A 21,547-nucleotide genomic window follows, 5' to 3' on the forward strand; every position below is an offset into this window, starting at 1 on the left:
AAAAAGTTCGTATCTCCTTGAGATTAAGCCTACATTATACTTTATGATGTATAGGTTATTCTTTTAACAGCAGAAGCCATACTAGCTAACATTTTCTAATGCATCTATTTTTGTAAATAGACTTTTATAAAAGATATTTTATAATAAAATGTTCTAGTATGATTAAGAAACTTAAACTGCTTTAACGTATCATCTTGGTATATGAATTGTAAAGTAGAACTCCGCTAATTTTCTAGGCGATTAAGCAGATATTTGTTCAACTGGAGAACTTAATTGTTTGCCTCAACTTGCCATTTCAGAATATTTAAGGGATGGACCTGTAACCGAATTATGCTACTTTAAATTGCAGACTGGTTTGAATGCTTTTCCATTCAACAAAAAGTGGGGGTGTAAACAGCAAAAAGTACATCACATTAACTCCATGACAGATCTCATGCGGCTTACAATAAACAGTTCCCATTAACTGCAGAATTCACCAATTCAGGAACATCAGTGAAATAATTCCATTAGTGTCTAATAAGTGTGGTCTCAGCAAATATACATTTCAAGGTAATGGACAGAATTACTCTTTGGAGGCAAAAATACACATTTGTGCCCAACTTCTAAATTTGAAAAAAAAAAATGGTCAGATGCTACTCTCTGGCTTTCTGCTCCAATTCCCATTTTCCACACACGTAAAGCTGCCTCCCTTTGATAAATACACATAATCTCTAAAAGAGACTAGCGAGAGATGACATCAGAGAGGATGTAGGGAAGATCTGTTAAACCATTTCCTTGGCTGTCCTTTCGCCATAGAAATTCTTCTGCTGTCATTTCAAACTAAAGGATAAAATTACTCATGAAAGTTTCCTAAGCAAACTGATTAAACATAGGATAAGAGATTTTATTTTTGTAGTGATAACTGAATAAGAAACAAAAAGCAGAGAGTAAAATAATATATCTCTACTTGGTTCATGCAATGTTGGGATGCAAAGACATCGACTTTATGTGATTGACACTTTCAATTTGTTCATAAATGATACAAAGGGAGAACTGTGCAATAAAGTCCCAAATTGCTCCGAGTGGTTAAAATAAAAAGAGACATTGATATTTCTTCAATCTGGAGGAATTATTGCAGCAAAAGTTGAATTATAGCAGAAAAAGTTGAATTATACCCTGCTACCCCAAAAATAAGACCTCCCCGGATAATAAGCCCAATCAGGCTTTTGAGCGCATGCGCTAAAATAAGACCTCTCTGAAAATAAGCCCTCCCTGAATATATTTAAATGCATGCGCAGCTAGTTCCCGCCATTTCCTCTGCTTAGGGTTAGGGAGACCGAGCTGAAAATCAGGTAAGATGGCAAGAGGAACCTTGTCTTGCTCCACGTGCCCCAAAATAATAAGATCCCCTCAAAAATAAGGCCAAGCATTTATTTTGGGGTTCAAAAAAATATAAGACTGGGTCTTATTTTCAGGGAAACACGGTAGCAGCAAAAGTTGCATGCAAGCTGCTAAGTAAAATGCTAATTGCACATAAATCAAACTGCAAACTTATATTACACGATTTGAATTATCTGAGAATCATGGGACAGCAGTGTGAAGACATTAACTGAATGGTTCAGTATGTTTAGCAATAAAGAAAATATCATCAATGTCATTACATCTTTATATAAGCACTGACATTACACAGAATATTTTATCCCTTAGATTTAAAACATTTGAAGGTTTTTACTTTGGAAAAGGCAAGAGATGGAGCATTCTATACTAATTATGGTTTAAAGGTAGACTTCAAAGTCAGTCTGTGTAGTACAGAGGCATTGGATAGGTTTGGGACATCCAGTGAAACTCAATTGTGAAAGATTATGCAAACACAACAATAAATATTCTTTATATATTGCTAACGTATGGTATTCTCTATAGATATTATGACTCTATTATGGATGTCATTGCATGAAGTATACTGATACAGTATGAGAGTGCTAGTAAGATCCAGTTTTAAGAGAGAGGGAGTCTATGAGGAACTTTTTTATATAGAATCAGATTTTAGGAACTTTGAAGAAGACAATGGCAACTCACTTTTGTCTTAATGTTCTTTATCCCCACCCCCCCACCCCGAGGGAAGCTTGAGTGAAATGTTAAATAAAACTGGACAATTTTATATGACATGGATTACAAAATGAATAGCTACATAAAATGATTATGTATTACTTCTGTTAAATAGAAGCAGTAAGTTAGATAAAATGATTATATATAACTTTTAGATAAAATGATTACATATTACTTCTACTAATAGAAGCAGTAGGTTACTAGTCACTAGAAACATTACAGAAAAACTGATACTATATTTATATTTGAGGAGTTCTTAATTTTTATCTATCTGGCTTTTATAGGAATAGAAAAAAAATGGGATAAAAAAATCTCACGGTTAAACATCCATATGGAATGCTGTGTTTATTTATTATTAAAATCAGTTGAATGCTATCCTTTACATAACAAATCATCAGAAGTTAAAACATCCATAGTAAAAATAAAAGTATGCTTCAAATAAACTAATCCAATTGGAACAGAACCATTAATCCCCAATATAATCCATACAAGAATAACATCAGTGAATAACAATCCAAAATAAAATGATGGAGAGAATTTTGCATTAAAAATTTTGCAGAAAAGCTCCACTTTTAACATGTTCTAGAAGCACCGTTAATGTGGGAGAAGGTCTAACTATAGGAAAAAACCCAGTGATGGGATTCAATTGGTTCAGGCTGGTTTGGCTGAACCAGGGGTGAAATGTAAAAATTTTCGCTACCGATTCTGTGGGCGGGGCTTAGTGATCAGGTGACTGGGTGGGTGTGGCTTGTTGGCCAGGTGGGTGTGGCCAAGTTGACGTCACTTCTTTGCCCTTTTTTAACCTACAAAACACAACACAACACAACTGGCTCACCCACAATGTAAAAGCAGCTGTGCTAGACCCAAAATGGCCCCTGCAACAAGCAGGGACCTCACACAGGCAGAAAAAGTCCAAAAAACCAACTTTCACACTTTACACATACAAAATTCCATATACAGCTTGGTGAGATTTTGTGTGTTTGTGTAGTTAGAGTGAAACACTACAGAACCACACAAAATCTCAGAAAGCTGCACAAATATTATTTTATTTTATTTTATTTTATTTTAATTTTTATTTTTATTTAAAAGCAGCTAAATTTAAAACTTCCTAAACTTTAAATGGCTAGGTCTAAAAAAAGAACAACTAAAAAAAAAACCCAATTAACTATTTTTTTTAAAGCTCCCAAAAGGGAAAAAAACTTACAGGCAGGCAGGCAGAAAGAGCTGCTCACCGATGAGCTTGATTGCAGGCAGGGAGATTCAGTTGCTTGCTGATGCAATGGATTGCAGGGATTACAGCAAGCGAAGCAAGGCAGGTGTGCGAAGGTAAGCAAGCTGGAGGCTGGGAAGGAAGGGATTTTTGCTATGGTTCTCCGAACTGCCCGCTGCCATTGCTACCTACTCACCTGAGCCGGTCCGAACCGGGAGCATTTCATCCCTGGGCTGAACCGGTAGTTAAATTGCTGGCTGGCCCCGCCCCTTCCTGCCCCTTCCCAGAGTCACCACGCGCCCCATTTTGGCTCCCAGGTAAGGGCAGGGAGGCCTCCTAGGGCCAAAACGAGGCACGGGGGGGGGAGTGCGGCCCAGCTTGCTAGCCTGCCTTCCCTGCAGCCTCCCACGCGGCCCAGCTACCTGCCTGTTTAGTAGCCTTCCTTTGCTTGTTTGCCAGCATGAACGGCCTGTTACAGGGTCTTCCTAGGGCTCCCCCGGCTTCTACAGGCCGAAATGGAGAGTCCCTGGCCCCGATCCACCCTCCCCACCCCATTTCCTATGGCTTTACTGTACTTACTTTTCGAAGAGCTGCAGAAGAAGCTGAGCCACGTGTCAGAGAAGCCAAAGTGTTTTATTCAGATGTTGCTGAAACTATAAGAACATGAGATGTAAGGAAAACAGCTTTCCCCATCTGAATAAAAGACTATGGCTTCTCTGCCATGAGGGCCTGCAGACTTAGTTTTTACCCAGTCTGGTCAGGCTTAGTTTGGGCCCAGTCTGCTTGCTGCTGACTGGCTAGTTTGAATGAGCAGCTTCAGGGATTGGGGCATGGCAGCCAATCAACAAGGGCCTTGCAGTTCAGTCTAATGAGACAAAGGAAACTACCTCCCCTTTCATTGGCTGCTGCTGTTGCTGCCTCAATCTCTGAAGCTGCCTCAATCCCTGAAGGCTGCTAGCCACATGGTCCTAGCCGAACTCTTTTATGCAGAAGCTGGTACAAATGTTTTCCTTAGATTTCACGTTCTTACAGCTTCACTATCATCTGAATAAAACACTTTGGCTTCTCTGCCAGTGGGTCAGCCTCTTCTGGACCTCTAGAGATCTTCAAAAGAAGTCAGATCTTCAAAAAGTAAGTAATAAAATAAATGGCAAGATTAACATTTCCATTATTTTCAGTGGGAAGTAAAGATAATTAAGTTAGCATGAATGTAACCTATTATTTATTTATTAGTTTGATTTATATGCCACCCTTCTCCGGAGACTCAGGGCGGCTTACAATGCATTAAGCAATAGCCTTCATACTTTTGTATATATCTGCTTAGTACGGCTTTTTGGACCCCCTTAGCGGTGTTCTATTTTATACAAAGTCAGCTTATTGCCCCCACAAACCGGCTCCTCATTTTACCTACCTCGAAAGGATGGAAGGCTGAGTCAACCTTGAGCCTGGTGAGAATTGAACTCGCAGTAATTGCAGGCAGCTGGCAGCTAAGTGTTACTTTAACAGCAGCAGTTTAGTCTGCTGCGCCACCAGGCTCCTAATTAATAAAATTAAGATTATGTTTAAAATTAAGATTATGTTTATATTTTTAAACATAATATTAAGATTATGTTTAAAAATATAAAAGAACTATATGTTAAAAAATGTCCCTGATTTGCAACTAAATCATTTATTTCCATCCTCTGATTTTTGTAGCAAATTGTACTTTTTTGTTTTGATAAAAGAAAAGTAAATATTCATTGAGAATTAATCTGTTTCTTCATAGCAGTTCCTCTCTCACCATCCTCTAAAGCTCTACTCCTTAACTGATTTTTCTTAATAATTTGTCTATTTAGAACAACATAAAGGAAGCAGAAAAAAAGGCGACAGAATTCCTAAGGGAGCAAAATCTCTACAGCTATATAGAGACCCTACAGTGGTCTCTAAAGTGGTCTTATTACCAGAGTAAAAAGCACAAATTCAGCAAGTTTTTATATTTGCTCGAGAGTCTGTGAGAAACCTTTTTGCTAATGTTAGAATGAGACTTCACTGAACAACTAATGTAGTTTTGACTTCCTGTAGTTCTTGAAATCCATGTTACAGAATTCAATATTTCAAAGGTATTCATATCATTTTAGCCATTTTTTACATGATTGCCAGATTTAAAAATTCTGAGTGTTTAAACATTTCATGGAAAAGTCTTTTTATAATGCTACTATCAAGCATTGTACATTAGGCTTGTCAAATTTCTTGTTTCTGATCAGATTGTATTTCACAATGCTTCAAGTGTATAATGGCTTATTTACTTATATTAACAGAATAGATATTAGTAAAAATTATACCTTTATAGCCCAAAAAAAAAAAAAAGTAATCCAAAAAAGGTGAACATTTTTACAGAACTATAGATGCGTTGAGTCCGGGTGTGACGTGAGTGACATTGAGTTGGCAATGCCCACCAAATCACATGACCACGCCCACCTAGCCACGCCCACAGAACCTGTTGTTAAATTATTTGAATCCCACCACTGAAGAGACCATTCTACAGGGCCAGGGCCCTAACAGAACTTCTCCTAGTCTCTTGGCTTCCTTCACTTTAGGAAAGTGGGTAACAACTAATATCTATTTCTAGGAGAAACCTACTGGATGGATTGACTCCAATGGGCCACTGTATTCCACACTAATTATGTCTTACAAATAGACATCAAAGGCAGCTGAGTATCTTATCTATGGCCTACCTGACTACATCTTCATAAAATAGTATACGTGAATCCAGAAGGTCCTAAGCTTAACTTCCCACTCAAGAAATAACTCTGGAGCATAGCAAGTACTGCAAGGTTCAAAGTAACTCCATCTTACTAGCATTCAAGTTCAGCTTATTTTACCCCACTCAATTCCTTATAGTATAGCCTCTAGACAAGAATTAAGACTTCCACAAGCCAGAGATCAGTGGTGATATATAGTTGGCTATAATCAAGCATGCTGATGATCTCTCACCTGTTTCAGGGAGACCATTAACATGAGGTAATCCTGAGAATCCAGTGTCAATATAAAGAGAAACTAGGTAGATATATTTATCAGTGGAAGTTTAGCAAATAGAATGTGAAGATCATTAATCAATCAGTCTTGCTAATCAGCAAATAACTTAGTTTTCTAATTAAGTAAGCTGAGCTCAACCAAGCAATGAAAATAAAACAAACCAAAATTCAACAAAATTAGCCATGGCAGATAGAAACAAACTTGTTATTGTGCTAAGTGTCAAGATACCTATTTCTCTGTGGGTGATTACTGCAATAAAGGGGGCTCTAAAATAATCTTATTCATTGCAGGCAAGATGAATAGATTAGAGAAACTACAAAAATTAGAAAAGTTGAGACAAAAGAATTTCAGCTCCAAAAGAGCATCATTATCTACTGAATAGTGTTTCCCACTGGTGAATGATAAGCAATTAGACTCCTAACCAGAAATCTTAAAAATTAATACAATATTACAAAAATTAATACAGATAATACAGTCAGTACAGATTTCATCTGAGCCAAAGGTATTATGATCATGAATACTAAAAAAGAATTCTTCAGATACTGTACCCAGCTGCAGCTTCATTTAGTGTAGCCTCCACCAATCTTATTTATTTACTGAAAAACATCATAAGATTGAAGTTCACTTTAGTTTACATATTTTTCAAACTATCCAAACAAATTGTTTGGAGTAAAATCCATCCCATAGGAATATCAGAAACAGTTCTACAAGATTTAAGGGCTTGTAAATAAATCACAGTCAGATGAAAGTATTTAGCATCAAATAGGAAAGGTTACTTGCACGCTTCGGGGTGGAAAATGAAAGAATAAAGCTGCAAAAATATAACTATCATTATATTACTGTCATTCACATTCCGTCTGATTAATATATATAGTGCTGGAAATCTTTGCACTGGAAGAGTCCCGTTGAATGTATACACTTTGTTTAGAGAAATTCATGAATTATTTTGTTAAATAAACATAAATTATTCACTTGATTGTTAAAATTTTTTAGTTGAGCATGGGGTCACTCCATGACCCTGTGCTTAGCACGGTTTTGAAATGCTTTCTCCTAGCAATATCAAAGCTACACAAAGAGTAGGCTGCAGGCTACGGGATTTCAGGTAGTCCTCAATTTATGACTACAGTTGGGACTTTAGTTTTGGTAGTTAAGTGGTTGTGATTGTAAGTCAAGAAACCCATGTGATAAGACCCTATTTTTCAACTATTTTTATTGTGGTAATTAAGTGAATGATGTGGTTGTAAATGTGAATCACATGGTTGTTAAGCAAATTCACTGTCCCATATGGGCGTTTAAACCAGTAAAAAACATCACAAATCAGTCACATGCCTGCAGGACAATACAACTGATCATAAATGTGACTGGGTTGCCAAGTGCCCAAAATGATGGAATGTGGGCAGATGGTGCAATGGAGTGCTTTACAGGCTGTAAAGCAATCTTTCTGTGGCCATCATAATTTTGAACTATTGTTAAATGACCAGTCATTAAGTCAAAGACTATCTGTAAAGTGAAGAAGGTTGCAAATTCAATACATGCTACTTAACCTTGAAAGATGGCAAGAAGAAATGACAGATGTGGAACAAATTTTATCTGACATGGCACAAAGTACTGAAAAAGAGACTACAAGTGACACAGCAATAGAATGATTTGGAAAAGGACATTTTGCTGGATACAGAAAGTAAATTGGCTGTTTTAAAAATTAAAAGGAAAATCCAAATATTAAACAAAGAGAACAACCAAGAAAAAAATTCTTATCAGATCTACTAAAGAGACTTAAAGAAATATATGGAATGGGGTAAAAAAGAATTGAAGAGAACTCATATCCTACAACATTTGATTGAATTAAAAATTAGAATGATTTTTAGAATGATAAAAATTAAAAACTGTTAGAATGAAAAATGGAGGAATATAAAGATGGTTTATTTGATCAAAGTTAAAAGAGAAGACTTTTTTTTTGCAAAGTCTGGTAAGTCTTTATGGATTTTTTGCTGATACCAGGATTGAAAATGTTTTATGAATTTGCTTATAGATAAGGCATGGGCTATGGAATGAAGAAATATCTGTTTATAACCTTACAGAGGGAAAAGAGTTATTAAATTTGTATAAATATGCCTGTTGTAATGCAGGCTGGAAGTCACTTCTTTATATATTTATTACATTCTTTATTTTAATTTTCTTTTTTCCTGTACTTTTTATTCTTATTTTCCAGTTTCTAAATTTAGTTTGGCTTAATTTTCACTATTGTAATTAAATTCTTAATAAAAATATATTCAAAGGTAGTTTAATTTATTTTTCTTATTTTTTCCAGCAACCAGAATTGTACAATAGACTGCAGAAATATATTTTGACTTTAGCAACTGGACTTGTATTTTTGGAAATGAAAAGTTTGCTTAGTTCTTCTGAGAAAGTCAAGTAAAGATTTTATTGTTACCTAATACATAGTATATTTGATAAAAACACATTTACATGACTGTTGGTTTCCCATCAGTCCATTTGACAACAGAGCCTAGTTTATACCTACCAGATCTCAGACGCAAAACTCTAAATGAATAGTAAACAGCAAAAATAGATTCAAAATCCATCTATTTTAATGGTAGCCTAGTGTTTTGCATAAACCTCTATGAGGATAATGCACAAAAATTTGCAAATATTTTTTAAACTTGAGTTGGCTGAATAAAGATGCTTTCTGTATCAGTTTTTGATTTTTCCCCATTTTATGATGTTAACTATTGTTTATATTATATTATTTATATTTTTTTAATGACAAGGACTTCTGTTTTCTAAAACTGCTGACTAATGTATTAAGGGAATACTTATAATTCACAGTTTTTAAGTGCTACTTAATTTCTAATTAAATTGTTTCTACTCTACTACTACAAATAACTAAATATTAAGTCCACAGACAAAAAATAAGTAAAGAGTAATAATGTAAAGTGTCTAAACTGTCCACGAAAACACTAAAGCACAGGTCATAAAAATGACCACTTCCACTGTATAAGAAAAATAGAAAATTACATAAAGAGTAGAAAAAACAAAGCTTCAATAATCCACTTTATGCCAAAATAAACACATAAAGTACATTCCCATTTTTATTCAGAACAGAACAGAAACATACTGGGCACAAAACCAAATACGGCATAATAAAGATTCTGATTGATAAATAGTTGTTCTCGCTTTGGATATAGCTTTCTAAAATAATTTCTTTTTATATAACTGAGCTCAATTAGTGATCAGTGAATTAAAATTAATCAATTGGCTAACAAAATCAACTGCAAGCTAGTAAGTCCTATTTGTAGACCTTCAGGATCTCCAACTGCTTGCCAGAAAAGGTTGGGGTAGTGTAGAAATGACAAATTCCTACAAAAGATAGATTCAACACCTCCATAAATTTGGTCTCCACATTATAACTTTGAATGCAAGAACAACCAAATCTGTCCAAGCATCCTCTTAATATACAAATCTGTTGCATGTCAAATGATGAGATCAATCAGTTGAACATATAGGAATATGGCTTTAAGATTTCGATATCTATCACAATCTATATTATTTGTGTAAAGATGTCATGACATTATTTTACAAATAATGCAATCTGCATAATTATGTTACTACTCAAATGATATACTCACAATGATAAAAAAAGGATATAATTTTAATTTTTTACATAATGACACAATAATCAGAATGAGAGGTATGATGGCAGCTGGAATAACTCTATTAAATGTTTAATTATGGATGTGTAAAGCAAACTTCTATCTTTTGATTAAAAAACAAAAAAGTAAAATAAAATATTGGCTTATGATTTACTCTTCAATACTTACCATTTCATTGCTAGCATCTAAGCATTTAGATACATGCTTACCTTTAGGAATGGTTATTTGGCATCCTAAATCACAGTCCTGCTGCAACTGATAGAAGGCCACTTCCTGTAGTCGGGCACGCTCCAGTTCTGAAAGGCTCTGAATAGGAACAGATTTCAGCCGAACGCTGCGCCCTGACATGCTGTTCCAAGTGAAATCACCCTGTAAGAATTCAAGCAGGAAATATGTCATATCACATATACATCAACAAGTGAGCAAAATATTATTTTATTATGTGGGAGATTGGCTAGGAAAGGAATGGAGAATCAACAGTGGGCAGATTCTCTTTTAAATGGCAGCTCAATCCAGATGGGGAAGATTCTGGGACAAAGCATTCAAAGAGTCCTCACCTTAATTAACTCACCGTCAACAAGGCTGGGAAATTTCTAATACAGCCTCCAAAATACTACATTTATCTCGGATTAGTGTTGAAAATAATTTATTGAAACCTGTAGTTTCTGCTTCCTTGGTCTTGCTTCCTACTTAGGTTCTGACACTTATACAACACTAAAAATATAACTCAGGCTTTATTAAACTATACTTCATATTTTCCTACAACAACATTCCATTTTATTTGGTTGGTTTTATATGTGCTAAAGAAATGTATTCAGCTGAATGTTGAATAGATAGTTGGACTTAATTGTTTAAATAGACCATTTAAGTTTTATTATTTTATTACAGGTAATTCTTGATTTATGACCATATTAGAACCTGGATTTCTCATTGTAAGTAATAACAATTAAAAGTTGAGACATCCATATGACTGACTTGATTGTACAACTTATTTTCAGCAGTCATTAAGTGAACACCAGGATCGTTAAGTGAGTCAATCCATTTCTGTGGGTGTTTTTTGGCCAGTTTCCAGCAAAAATGTTGTAAATTGTATCATATCATTGGGGAATGCTGCAACCAGGTTTAAAGGTGAGCAAGTTGCCAAAATATAATGATATGACCATGGTAGTGTTGTTGGAAATCCATAAATGACTATAAGTACCTTTGTGAGGGAGTCTATCATAACATTCAATGATTGCTAAGTGACTGGACTTAAGCAAAGGCAACCTGCATACTATTTCAAAAAGGGACATTTTTAATTAATTTAAATAGAATTGAAGCTTCTGGATACTGTTATTATAATTATTATCAAATTTATTTGCCGTCCATCTTGCGATTCAAAGGCAGTGCCATGTAGTGCGCAATACAGAAATTGAACGAGGAGGTGACTAAAGCATGTGTGACAGTGAGCAAATTCCTCCAATCTAGGAACAGCTGATTGCACAATACAACTGATGCACAATACAAAGCTGTGTAAAGGGCCTCCTAGCCATAATTTCACCAGTTCTTCAAGTAGGAGTAGTGAGGACCCTCAGATTGTTCACAGGGCCTGTCTGAGGCAATGCCTCTCCTAAAATTATATTGTATTTTATTTTATTGTAATTGTACGTACATATTTCTTACATCTGTACACAAGTTAAGTTGCAAATAGCAATAGCACTTAGCAATAGCACTTAGACTTATATACCGCTTCACAGTGCTTTACAGCCCTCTCTAAGTGGTTTACAGAGTCAGCATATTGCCCCCAACAATCTGGGTCCTCATTTTACCGACCTCGGAAGGATGGAAGGCTGAGTCAACCTTGAGCCTGGTGAGATTTGATCTGCCAAACTGCTGGCAGCCAGAGATCAGCAGAAATAGCCTGCAGTACTGCACTCTAACCACTGCGCCACCGCAGCTCAAATAACATCATCTTCAATCACTGAGTAACCAGAGCTACAAATTTGTCTTTCCAATGTTGAAGGACAAGTCTCTTTAAAACAGAATGGAGAATCTACTGCTGCTGCTGCTGAATCGTCAATTTTCATGTTAAAGGTATACAATATAAAAGAATATGGGCATCCAAATATGTTTTATATGTTTTAAGTCACATGCTACATGGAATGTTTAATGAAAATCTGCTGCAAAACTTCAATTACACATTGAATCATTTTGTAATCACAGTAGTTGAAACAGATTTGTTATTGTCACCAAAGTTTAGTTTTCTGTTGCGGTATTGTACTGTTATATTGTTTTACTGTGGCTTCCAAGTTTATATTCTTTCCAGATTTTTATGTATTTCATGTTTATTTTTTAGAGTTTACAGTTTTATATTTTATAAATTGACAAGAGCTTTTGAGTGGGTGGTAAATGATAAAAAGAATACAAGTTATACATGAGGTATTCCACAATGTTCACTGATGAATTGCTACAATAAAAAACATTTTTAAAAAGATATATTTTTTGGCCACCCTGGAGTTGTTAGACAACCATGTTGTATTTATAAAATCAAAACAGTATTAATTTACCATTTTGAACAGATTATTAAAGCTTCCTGGAAGTCTAAGATCATAGAATGTAAATTTGGAAGAGATCTTTGAGATTTTTTTACCCCAAACAGGGTCGGTCAGTGCAGGAAAGTTCTACCTCATCTGTGCCATGCCGTGCCATGTTATACTATACCACTGTTACACTATTTCTTAAGTTCTATCCATTATCACTGACAATTTGATAGATAATTTACAATTCTTTAATTCTGTCAAAGAACTCCAAAGAAAAAATGTTTTGCTATTGTTCATTTATTCCCAATTGCACTACAAAGCAACAATGGTTGTGGCAAACATTGTCATTGATTCTGAATTCTTTCTTAGGTCAGTCTAACATTATTGTGATATTGTTAGTAAAGACTGTATCTGTCATATTTTGGAGAAGGATTATGTTATGAACACTTCAATTGCCTGTTCTACTTAAGTTAGTTTTATTTGAAAACTACAACCTGACTGTAGTAAAACAGACCAAAATAATGTAACATTTCACACCATTCATAAAATAAAGCTTGTACAGCAAGAAATACAAAAAGAATTTGTACTTATCATTTACAAATAAAATGTCAATTTTCACCATAGAATGAACGTTGCTTACCTGAACGTTCCTTCTCGACGCGCTGATGGAGAATCCAAAGTGAGGGTTATTCAACAGTCTAGCAGTCAGCACTGAGTGTATGTGTCTTTAAATTTTCTTCAGACACGCCCCCTTGCACGTCATAGGCTTAGTTTTTGTTCACGAAGAGGTAGTAGAAGAATACGCATAGGTCCAAGTCCAGGCAGCCTGACCGGGCGGGTTGGATTCTCCATCAGCGCGTCGAGAAGGAACGTTCAGGTAAGCAACGTTCATTTTCCACTGTGCTGCTCCTCCAATCCATGGACGGGTAGCTTCTCCTTTGTTGCTGGGCAGAACTGAGTGCTGATCTCCTTCCTGCAAACTGGCCACGCCCACGCTGTCCAATCAGCTCCAGTCTTTCTCACTCAGTTGCTGTGAGAACTAGCAATTCTGAGTGCTCCGTTAAATTTAACTATTCCTTGTTTATTATTTTTGTCTCCTTCCCTCCAATTTTTTCTATTTATTTCATTTATTTCATTTACTTCCTTATTGGATTCTAAACTAAACTTCCGTGACTGCTGGGCGCGTGCGAGCTTGGGGCGCCAAGCCGCAGCCCACGCCGGCTTCATTCGGCTTGCTGCCCTCCGAATCCGACCCGGCCGGGCGGATTCGTGCGAAATTGTTGCTCGCGGTTGAGCGGAGCTGCGTTTTATCAACCTGAGGCAGCCTGGGCGTGAGCGAGCTCAGAAATTCAAACGGCAGTTCCCGCCGCTTCTCCTCAGCTTGCGGAACTTCGGATCCGACCCGGCTGGGCGGATCCACGTGGAGATCGCCAGATTCATCGCGGCGGTAAGGCTGGCGTGGCGGCAGTTGGGAACAGTCCCGGACACCTCTAATTTGGCCGGTGTGAGGAGCGACCTGCTGTGAGGCGCTATACGCGTCGTTGGCATTCATTAGCCTTCCCGCCAGAGCCGCGCTCCCTGTGACGGCCGCCATTTTGGGACACGGAAGACGGCCATTTTGGAGGCCTTTTCATCCAATTGGTGTGGTGCTCTTATCATCGGCCTGGGATCACTCTGCTTAGGATCCATTTCTCATTCGGTGGTGGACATTATTATAAGGGCTTGAGCTCAGCGGCTTCTGAGCCTTGGACCCACATTCCAGTGGCTTTGCAGGGGGCGTTTTCCTCTCTGCTGCACTCTAAATTAAGGCCTACTCCCTTTTACTATTGGAGCTCAGCGTCTTCTGAGTCCATTGTGTAATACTTAAGGGGCGCATTTCCCATTGACCCCTAACAACTAGTCCAGGAACAGTATTGTCTCATTGGCTCACACCATCAAGATGGCAGATGTTCCTCTATCTTCTGATTCTGACCTGGATTGCTCTCCTCCGCGGCCTCAGGAACAGGCTCGGACAAAGAGAACAAAGACCAAACAACGGAAACATCACGCACAACCTGGGCCTAACAAAGCAGAACAGCGCAGACACCAGGCTTTAGAAAGACAGTTCGAGAGAGCCAGACAGCAGTCGTCAGTCCAGGAACAGGCCTCGAATGCAGATGAATGTGCAGGCCGTACCAGACCCTTACATTCCGGCTCTTCTTCAGGCGATAGAGACTTACACACCTCTGCCAGTCTTCGCCTCTCTAGAGGCGTTTCAATGTCGTTGCCTGATGTGTCAGGCCAGTCTATCCCAAGTGGTTCTCAGAGACGCTTGCCTGAAGCAACCTTTACTCCAACAGCGGCTGGCCTTCGACCGGAACTGTCGGACAATCCTGTTAATTTTCAGGCAGCCTTGTCGGATGCGCTAGCTAAGATCCTGGCGGCTGGCATACAGCAAGGAGCAGTGGGCTCTAATCTTCCCTCTATCGCTCCACCTGTTCCAGTTCGAGCTGATTCTAAACCTGCGCGACATGCGAATCAACAAGCCGACGACGGCTCTTCTGAGGAATTCGAGTCGGGCGAGATTTGTCCTGAGGATGTTGAATTTTCTGAGGATGAAGGCCTTCCGCCGGATAAACCCGTGTTTACCACCCTTTTCCGTCCTTCGGTATTTAAATCACTCTTACACAAGGCCAAACTGACCACCAAGTTTGGCGTTTCTGAAGCTCAATCGGGAGATACTTCTCAATCATCTGCAGCACCACATGATGCTCTCTTTCATGTTTCGAAGCCGGATCAGGAGGTCATACCTTGTCCTCCATTATTCTCTAACGTCATCAATTCTGCTTTCGGTCAACCAGGTTCCTTGTCTTCTCCCAGTGGCATAGACAAACGACTTTATGCTTCAGCGAAGGAACTGGAGGATACCTTGGCCCTACCTTCCGTTGATCCTCCGGTGGCAAGTTTATCCACGTCTTCTCTGCTGACATCAGACGTAGTCGATGGCCTAAAAGCTGAGGATCGTAAGATGGAGCTTGGCTTTCGAAAAGCGCACCAAGCGGCGGCTTGGGCTATAAGGGCGGCCACAGCGACTTCTTTTTTCAACCGAGCTGCTCTTATTTGGCTCAGACAATTACAGGAGAGATTGCCACCTGATGACACCCGGCTACATCAGGACATTAATAAGTTGGTGGCTGCGACTGAATATTCGGCCGACGCGTCGCTCACAGCGGCCAAGTTTGCTTCCAGATCCATAGCAGCCTCGGTGACAAATCGCCGTTTATTTTGGCTCCGTAACTGGAAGGCGGACGCCAGGGCCAAGTGGAAGTTGGCTTCAGCTCCATACTCCGCTCCTTCTCTATTTGGTGCCGCCCTTGAGCCAATCTTAATAGAAGACAAGGACAAGCGCAAAGTCCTTCCGTCCTCCTTTCGTCGACCTGAGAGGAGATACACCCCTTATTCTCAGCGCCAGCCCTTTCGGGCCTATTCGGGGTCGGGCGGAACCTACTTCCATCGTTCCTATTCCCAGCCTTCGGACAGGTCCACAGACAGACAACCTTTCCGTGACCGCTCCAGGGGCCAGTTCCAATCGAAACGCCCCTTCCGAGGCTCCAGTTACCGTCCAGCCCGCAGGGGCAAGTGACGCCGCCGAGTTGGGTCCTATTGGGGGGAGACTCCAGCACTTCCACCTCCAATGGGACCTCTCGACAACGGATGCTTGGATCCGCCATACGATTCAGCAAGGTCTGCACATCGAATTCCACTCCATGCCGCCCAACAGATTTCGCAGCTGTCCCATTCCTCTGTGTCACCGGAAAAAGTCCCTCTTGGACACCGAAATATCGCATCTCCTTTCGATCAAGGCGATAGAGCCGGTGCCCCAGGGACAGGAAGGCACTGGATTTTACACTTCCTTATTTCTGGTGCCCAAGTCATCGGGGGGTCACAGAGCCATCTTGAACCTGAAAAGTCTCAACCGGTACGTTCGGTATCGCAGGTTCAAGATGCAGTCACTTCGCTCAATTTTGGCGGCGGTCAGATCCAACGACCTTCTACAATCTGTGGACTTGCGCGAGGCCTACTTACATGTACCAATTCACCCTGCCCACCGCCGTTACCTGCGGTTCGCCTACAACAACAACCACTATCAATATCGGGCGATGCCCTTCGGGTTATCATCGGCACCCAGGACCTTTACCAAGCTGGTAGAGGTGGTGGCGGCAGCTGTCAGGATTCACGCTATCCGTCTAATGTGTTATCTGGACGATATTATTGTCATGTCGACGTCTCCCGCTCAGGCAAGGAAGGACATGGAGTTGGTGTTACAAATTTTCCAAGCCCACGGTTTTTCAATCAACCGTCAAAAGAGTCACCTGTACCCGACCACCCGCCTACAACACTTGGGGGCGGTGATCGATTCACAACTGGGCCAGGTGTTCCTGTCCCCAGCTCGCATTCAGGACCTCAGGGCGATGGTGGGACAAATACAGGATCAGAGGAAAGTACCACTTCTCCTGCTATCTCAACTGTTAGGGAAGATGGTGTCCTGCATATCCATCGTCCCGTGGGCCCGCAGGCATGCCCGTCCTCTGCAATGGCTGCTACTTCCCTTCCAGAAACAGGGCCGCAGCACTACCAACTATCCGATTGTTTTGCCCCCACAGGTTCGGCTCTCTCTTCGGTGGTGGAAGTCATCGGCACTCCAGAAGGGATGTCTGTTCCTCGAGCCCAGCCGACTGGTCCTAACTTCCGACGCCAGTCTTCAAGGTTGGGGTGCTCATCTGCAGGAAGCGGTGGTACAAGGTCAGTGGTCCCAGGCGGAGCGGGCGAACAGCATCAATTGGCTGGAGTTGAGGGCTGTTCGTCTCGCTCTGCTTCACTTCCGTCACGTCCTCAGGGGACAACATGTGCTAGTCCGTACGGACAACATTACCACCAAGGCGCACATAAATCGAGAGGGGGGCACACGTTCCAAGGCCTTGATGATGGAGTCCGAAAGACTGTTGGCCTGGGCGGAACTCCACACGGCATCTCTAATAGCAGACTACATTTCGGGTCATTCCAATGTGACGGCAGATTGGCTCAGCCGGGAGACCATCGATCCGGCGGAGTGGACCCTGAACCAGGCGGTCTTCGAACAGTTGACAAACAAGTTCGGTCAGCCTCAGGTGGACATGTTTGCCACAGCCCGGAACGCTCTACTGCCCCGCTTCTACTCGCGTTACCCAGACGCAAGAGCAGAAGGCACCGATGCACTACGTTGTCCTTGGCCCACCGGACTTCTTTACGCCTTCCCCCCGATTCCCTTGATCCCTCGCTTGATTCGGAAGCTGATCCAGGAAGGTGCAGAGCTGTTGTTGATAGCCCTGCGATGGCCTCGGAGGCCCTGGTACGCGGATCTTCTAGAGCTCTCCATCGTTCCACCTTGGACGTTACCTCTCCGTCCAGACTTATTAACCCAGGGGGTCGTCGTCCACCCAGACCCGATGTGGCTCCGATTAACCGCCTGGCATTTGAGCGGCTCCAATTACAGAAGGACAGACTTTCCGTTGGGGTCATCTCTGTAATTCAATCAGCCAGGCGTCCCTCCACGACACGAATATATGAAGCATCGTGGCGGGCCTTTACATCTTGGTGCCTAGCACACCATGTGGACCCGACCTCTCCGGATATTCCTGATGTGTTGGACTTTTTACATGACGGTCTTACTAAAGGTCTTGCCCCAGCGACATTGAGACGCCAGGTGGCAGCTCTGTCCACGGTCATCTCTTGTGAAAGTAACCGCACACTTTCACTGAATCCCAGAATTCGGGCATTTCTACACGGTGCCACCAACATCTCTCCACCGGTAGTACATAGATACCCGTCATGGGATCTGCCGTTAGTGCTTAAAGCTCTGACTTTGGCACCATTTGAACCTTTGGCCTCGGTTTCTCTGAAATTTCTAACCTTTAAGGTTGCATTTCTGTTAGCTATCACATCCGCGCGGCGGGTGTCAGAACTCACAGCTCTCTCCATACGCAAAGAGCTCTGTACCTTTCATAGCGACAGGGTCATCCTGAGGTTAGATCCGACGTTCTTACCAAAAGTTAATTCCCTCTTTCACAGAACCCAGGAGGTGATATTACCTGACTTTTGCCCTAATCCTCTCCATCCATCTGAGACTTTATGGCATACCTTGGACGTTCGTCGGGCTCTTCGTCGATATATCAGAAGGACAGAGTCTTTTAGACAAACCGAAGCACTGTTTGTTTCCTTTCTCCCTGCTTCTATGGGGCGGAAGGTATCAACGGCCACGTTGGCTCGTTGGATCAAAGCCTGCATAGCGACCGCCTACGATGTTCAGAAACGGCCTCGTCCTCCGCATATTTATGCTCATTCTACCAGGAGTGCTGCCGCCATGGCGGCTTGGACTACGCAGGCTTCAGTTCTGGACATTTGTCGTGCGGCCTCATGGGCTTCTGCTTCATCGTTTATTCGGCATTATAAGATCGATTCGTATGCTTCTGCCGAAGCTTCCTTTGGCCGCAGGGTTTTACAACAGGTGGCCACAGCCCAGGACTCTGAGAGCAGACAGCCCCCTCCCTGAGCAGTGAACTTGGGTACATCCCGTCCATGGATTGGAGGAGCAGCACAGTGGAAAAAGGACGTTGTCTCACCTGAACGTCCATTTTCGATGTGCTGCGACTCCAATCCATACCCGCCCTCGGGCTTCTGCTATGTTTGGATTTGTGACAGTTGTGTTTGTTATTCCAGTTTGAGTTCTTCAAGTTTGAGTTCTGGCGCCTTCGTGAGAAAAGACTGGAGCTGATTGGACAGCGTGGGCGTGGCCAGTTTGCAGGAAGGAGATCAGCACTCAGTTCTGCCCAGCAACAAAGGAGAAGCTACCCGTCCATGGATTGGAGTCGCAGCACATCGAAAATGGACGTTCAGGTGAGACAACGTCCTTTCTCCAACGCGCTGATTGGAGAATCCAAAGTGAGGGATATGCCCAAGCAAGTTCTAGTCCGGGGGGGTGGCAGGCTGCGTCTGCGTGTCTGAAGCGGTGTATACTGATTGTAGAACTCGCCGTCCGAAGGCAGCATCTGCCGAAGCGTACGAGTCAACCTTGTAATGGCGTATGAAGGTGTTCAACGACGACCATGTAGCCGCTTTGCAGACCTCCTCAACAGAGGCCTGGGTCGCCCAGGCCGCCGAGGTGGCCGCACTCCGTGTAGAGTGAGGAAGAATCTTGCCTGGAACAGGTTTCTTCTGAATCATGTAAGCCATGGAGATACAGGCCTTCAGCCATCTCCCGATGGTGGACGAGGAGACCTTCCGTCCCATTGTAGCTGGCAAAAAAGAGACGAACAGCGCCTCCGACTTACGGAAGTGCTTGGTTCTACGGATGTACCGGCGTAAGGATCTGCGGACATCTAGAGTGTGCCACTGGGTCTCCTGTGGCCGCCTCGGGTTCGGACAGAAGTCCGGAAGAACCAACTCTTGTCCACGGTGGTAAGGAGAGTTAACTTTTGTCAAGAACGACGGATCCAGTCGAAGCACCACCCTGTTGGGGAAGAACACACAGAGATCTTCCCGAACCGAGAGGGCAGCCAGCTCTGAAATGCGATGCGCCGAGGTGATCGCAACCAAGAACACCGTCTTCAAGGTGAGGAGCCGCAGACTGACGGAACCCAACGGCTCGAATGGATGTTGTGTAAGAGTCTGTAGGACTAGAGACAGGTCCCAAGTAGGATAGCGGTGGACCGCCGGAGGTCTCAAGTTCGCTGCGCCTCGTAGGAATCCCTTAATCTTGGCATCATGGGAAAGTGGAGTGCCGTCCTTGACCAACAGAACTGTAGTCAACGCCGCCACCTGTCGGCGAAGTGTGTTTGGGGCCAAACCTTTGTCCAGGCCGTCCTGAAGAAAGTCCACAACCTCGGAGACAGACGCTGAAGTAGGATCCACGTGGTTCCTGGAGCACCAGACACAGAAGGAGGACCACGTGGCGTTGTATATGCGGCACGTGGACGGCCGTCTGGAAGCCTGAATGGTAGGTATGGCCCTCTCAGAGATGTTGTCTCGCCTCAGAAGGATCCGCTCAAGCGCCAGGCGGTCAACTGCAGCCATTGAGGCTCTGGGTGCAGAATGACCCCTTGGCTGAGCGATATCCTGTCGTCTGGGATGCGCCATGGAGGGGCGACCAAGAGGTTCAGGAGGTCCGCATACCAAGCCCTCCTTGGCCAGTGAGGGGCGACGAGTACTATCTCCGCTTTCTCGCGCAGGATCTTGCGGACAAGTCGCGGTATGAGCGGCGTTGGGGGAAAGGCGTATAGCAGTCCCGGAGGCCAGGGAATGGCGAGAGCGTCGATCCCTTCTGCCTGTGGACACGGGTAGCGAGCGAAGAATCGAGGAAGCTGAGCGTTGTCCCGTCGGGCGAACAGGTCGAGAACGGGAGTTCCGAAGCGACGAGACAGGTCGTGGAAGATGTTCGGGTGAAGGCGCCACTCCGACTCGTCTATCAGCGTCCTGCTCAGCCAATCCGCGGTCACATTCGTCGTCCCGGAGATGTGCTGGGCTCGAAGGGAGAGAAGGTGGGACTCCGCCCAAGTCATCAACAGGGACGCCTCGTTCATCAGTGGTCTCGAGCGCGTGCCCCCTTTGCGGTTTACATGTGCCATTGTGGTGACATTGTCCGTCCGGACAAGCACATGTTGACCCTCCACGGTTGTCTGGAAGTGAAGGAGAGCAAGGCGAACCGCGCGTAGTTCCAGCCAGTTGATCTCGTTCTGACTTTCCGTCTGTGACCAGCTGCCCTGGGCAACCCCGGAAACCATGTGGGCACCCCAGCCCGACAGGCTGGCATCTGTTGTCACTGTAAGGCGAGGTGGTTCCAGGAAGGCACAGCCTTTCGACAGGGCCGGCGAAGTCCACCAGCGGAGTGACTTGCGGACCTCTGCAGGAAGCTGCACGCGAGCCTTTGAATTGCTGCGGCGGGAGCGTTGGTACGGGAGCATGAACCACTGGAGTTTGCGACTGTGAAAGCGAGCCCACGGAACGATCGAGATGCAGGATATCATCTTTCCGAGCAGTGAGGATAATAGAAGTAG

At 42.6% G+C, this 21,547-nt stretch overlaps 1 protein-coding gene across 2 annotated transcripts in view; it reads right to left on the reverse strand.

Annotated features, from left to right (window-relative positions):
* ARHGAP6 (Rho GTPase activating protein 6) overlaps nt 1-21,547 on the reverse strand; it is a 285,466-nt gene that overhangs the window by 55,795 nt on the left and 208,124 nt on the right. For both annotated transcript variants that reach the window (XM_070943125.1, XM_070943124.1), the window contains exon 2: nt 10,170-10,329. In XM_070943125.1, coding sequence (XP_070799226.1) covers nt 10,170-10,329 — 160 coding nt within the window. The remainder of the gene's footprint in view (nt 1-10,169; nt 10,330-21,547) is intronic.

This window comes from Pituophis catenifer, unplaced genomic scaffold, assembly GCF_029215685.1.
Source record: "Pituophis catenifer annectens isolate HBS135680 unplaced genomic scaffold, rPitCat1.0.hap2 SCAF_4, whole genome shotgun sequence".
In the NCBI taxonomy this organism is placed as follows: domain Eukaryota; kingdom Metazoa; phylum Chordata; class Lepidosauria; order Squamata; family Colubridae; genus Pituophis; species Pituophis catenifer.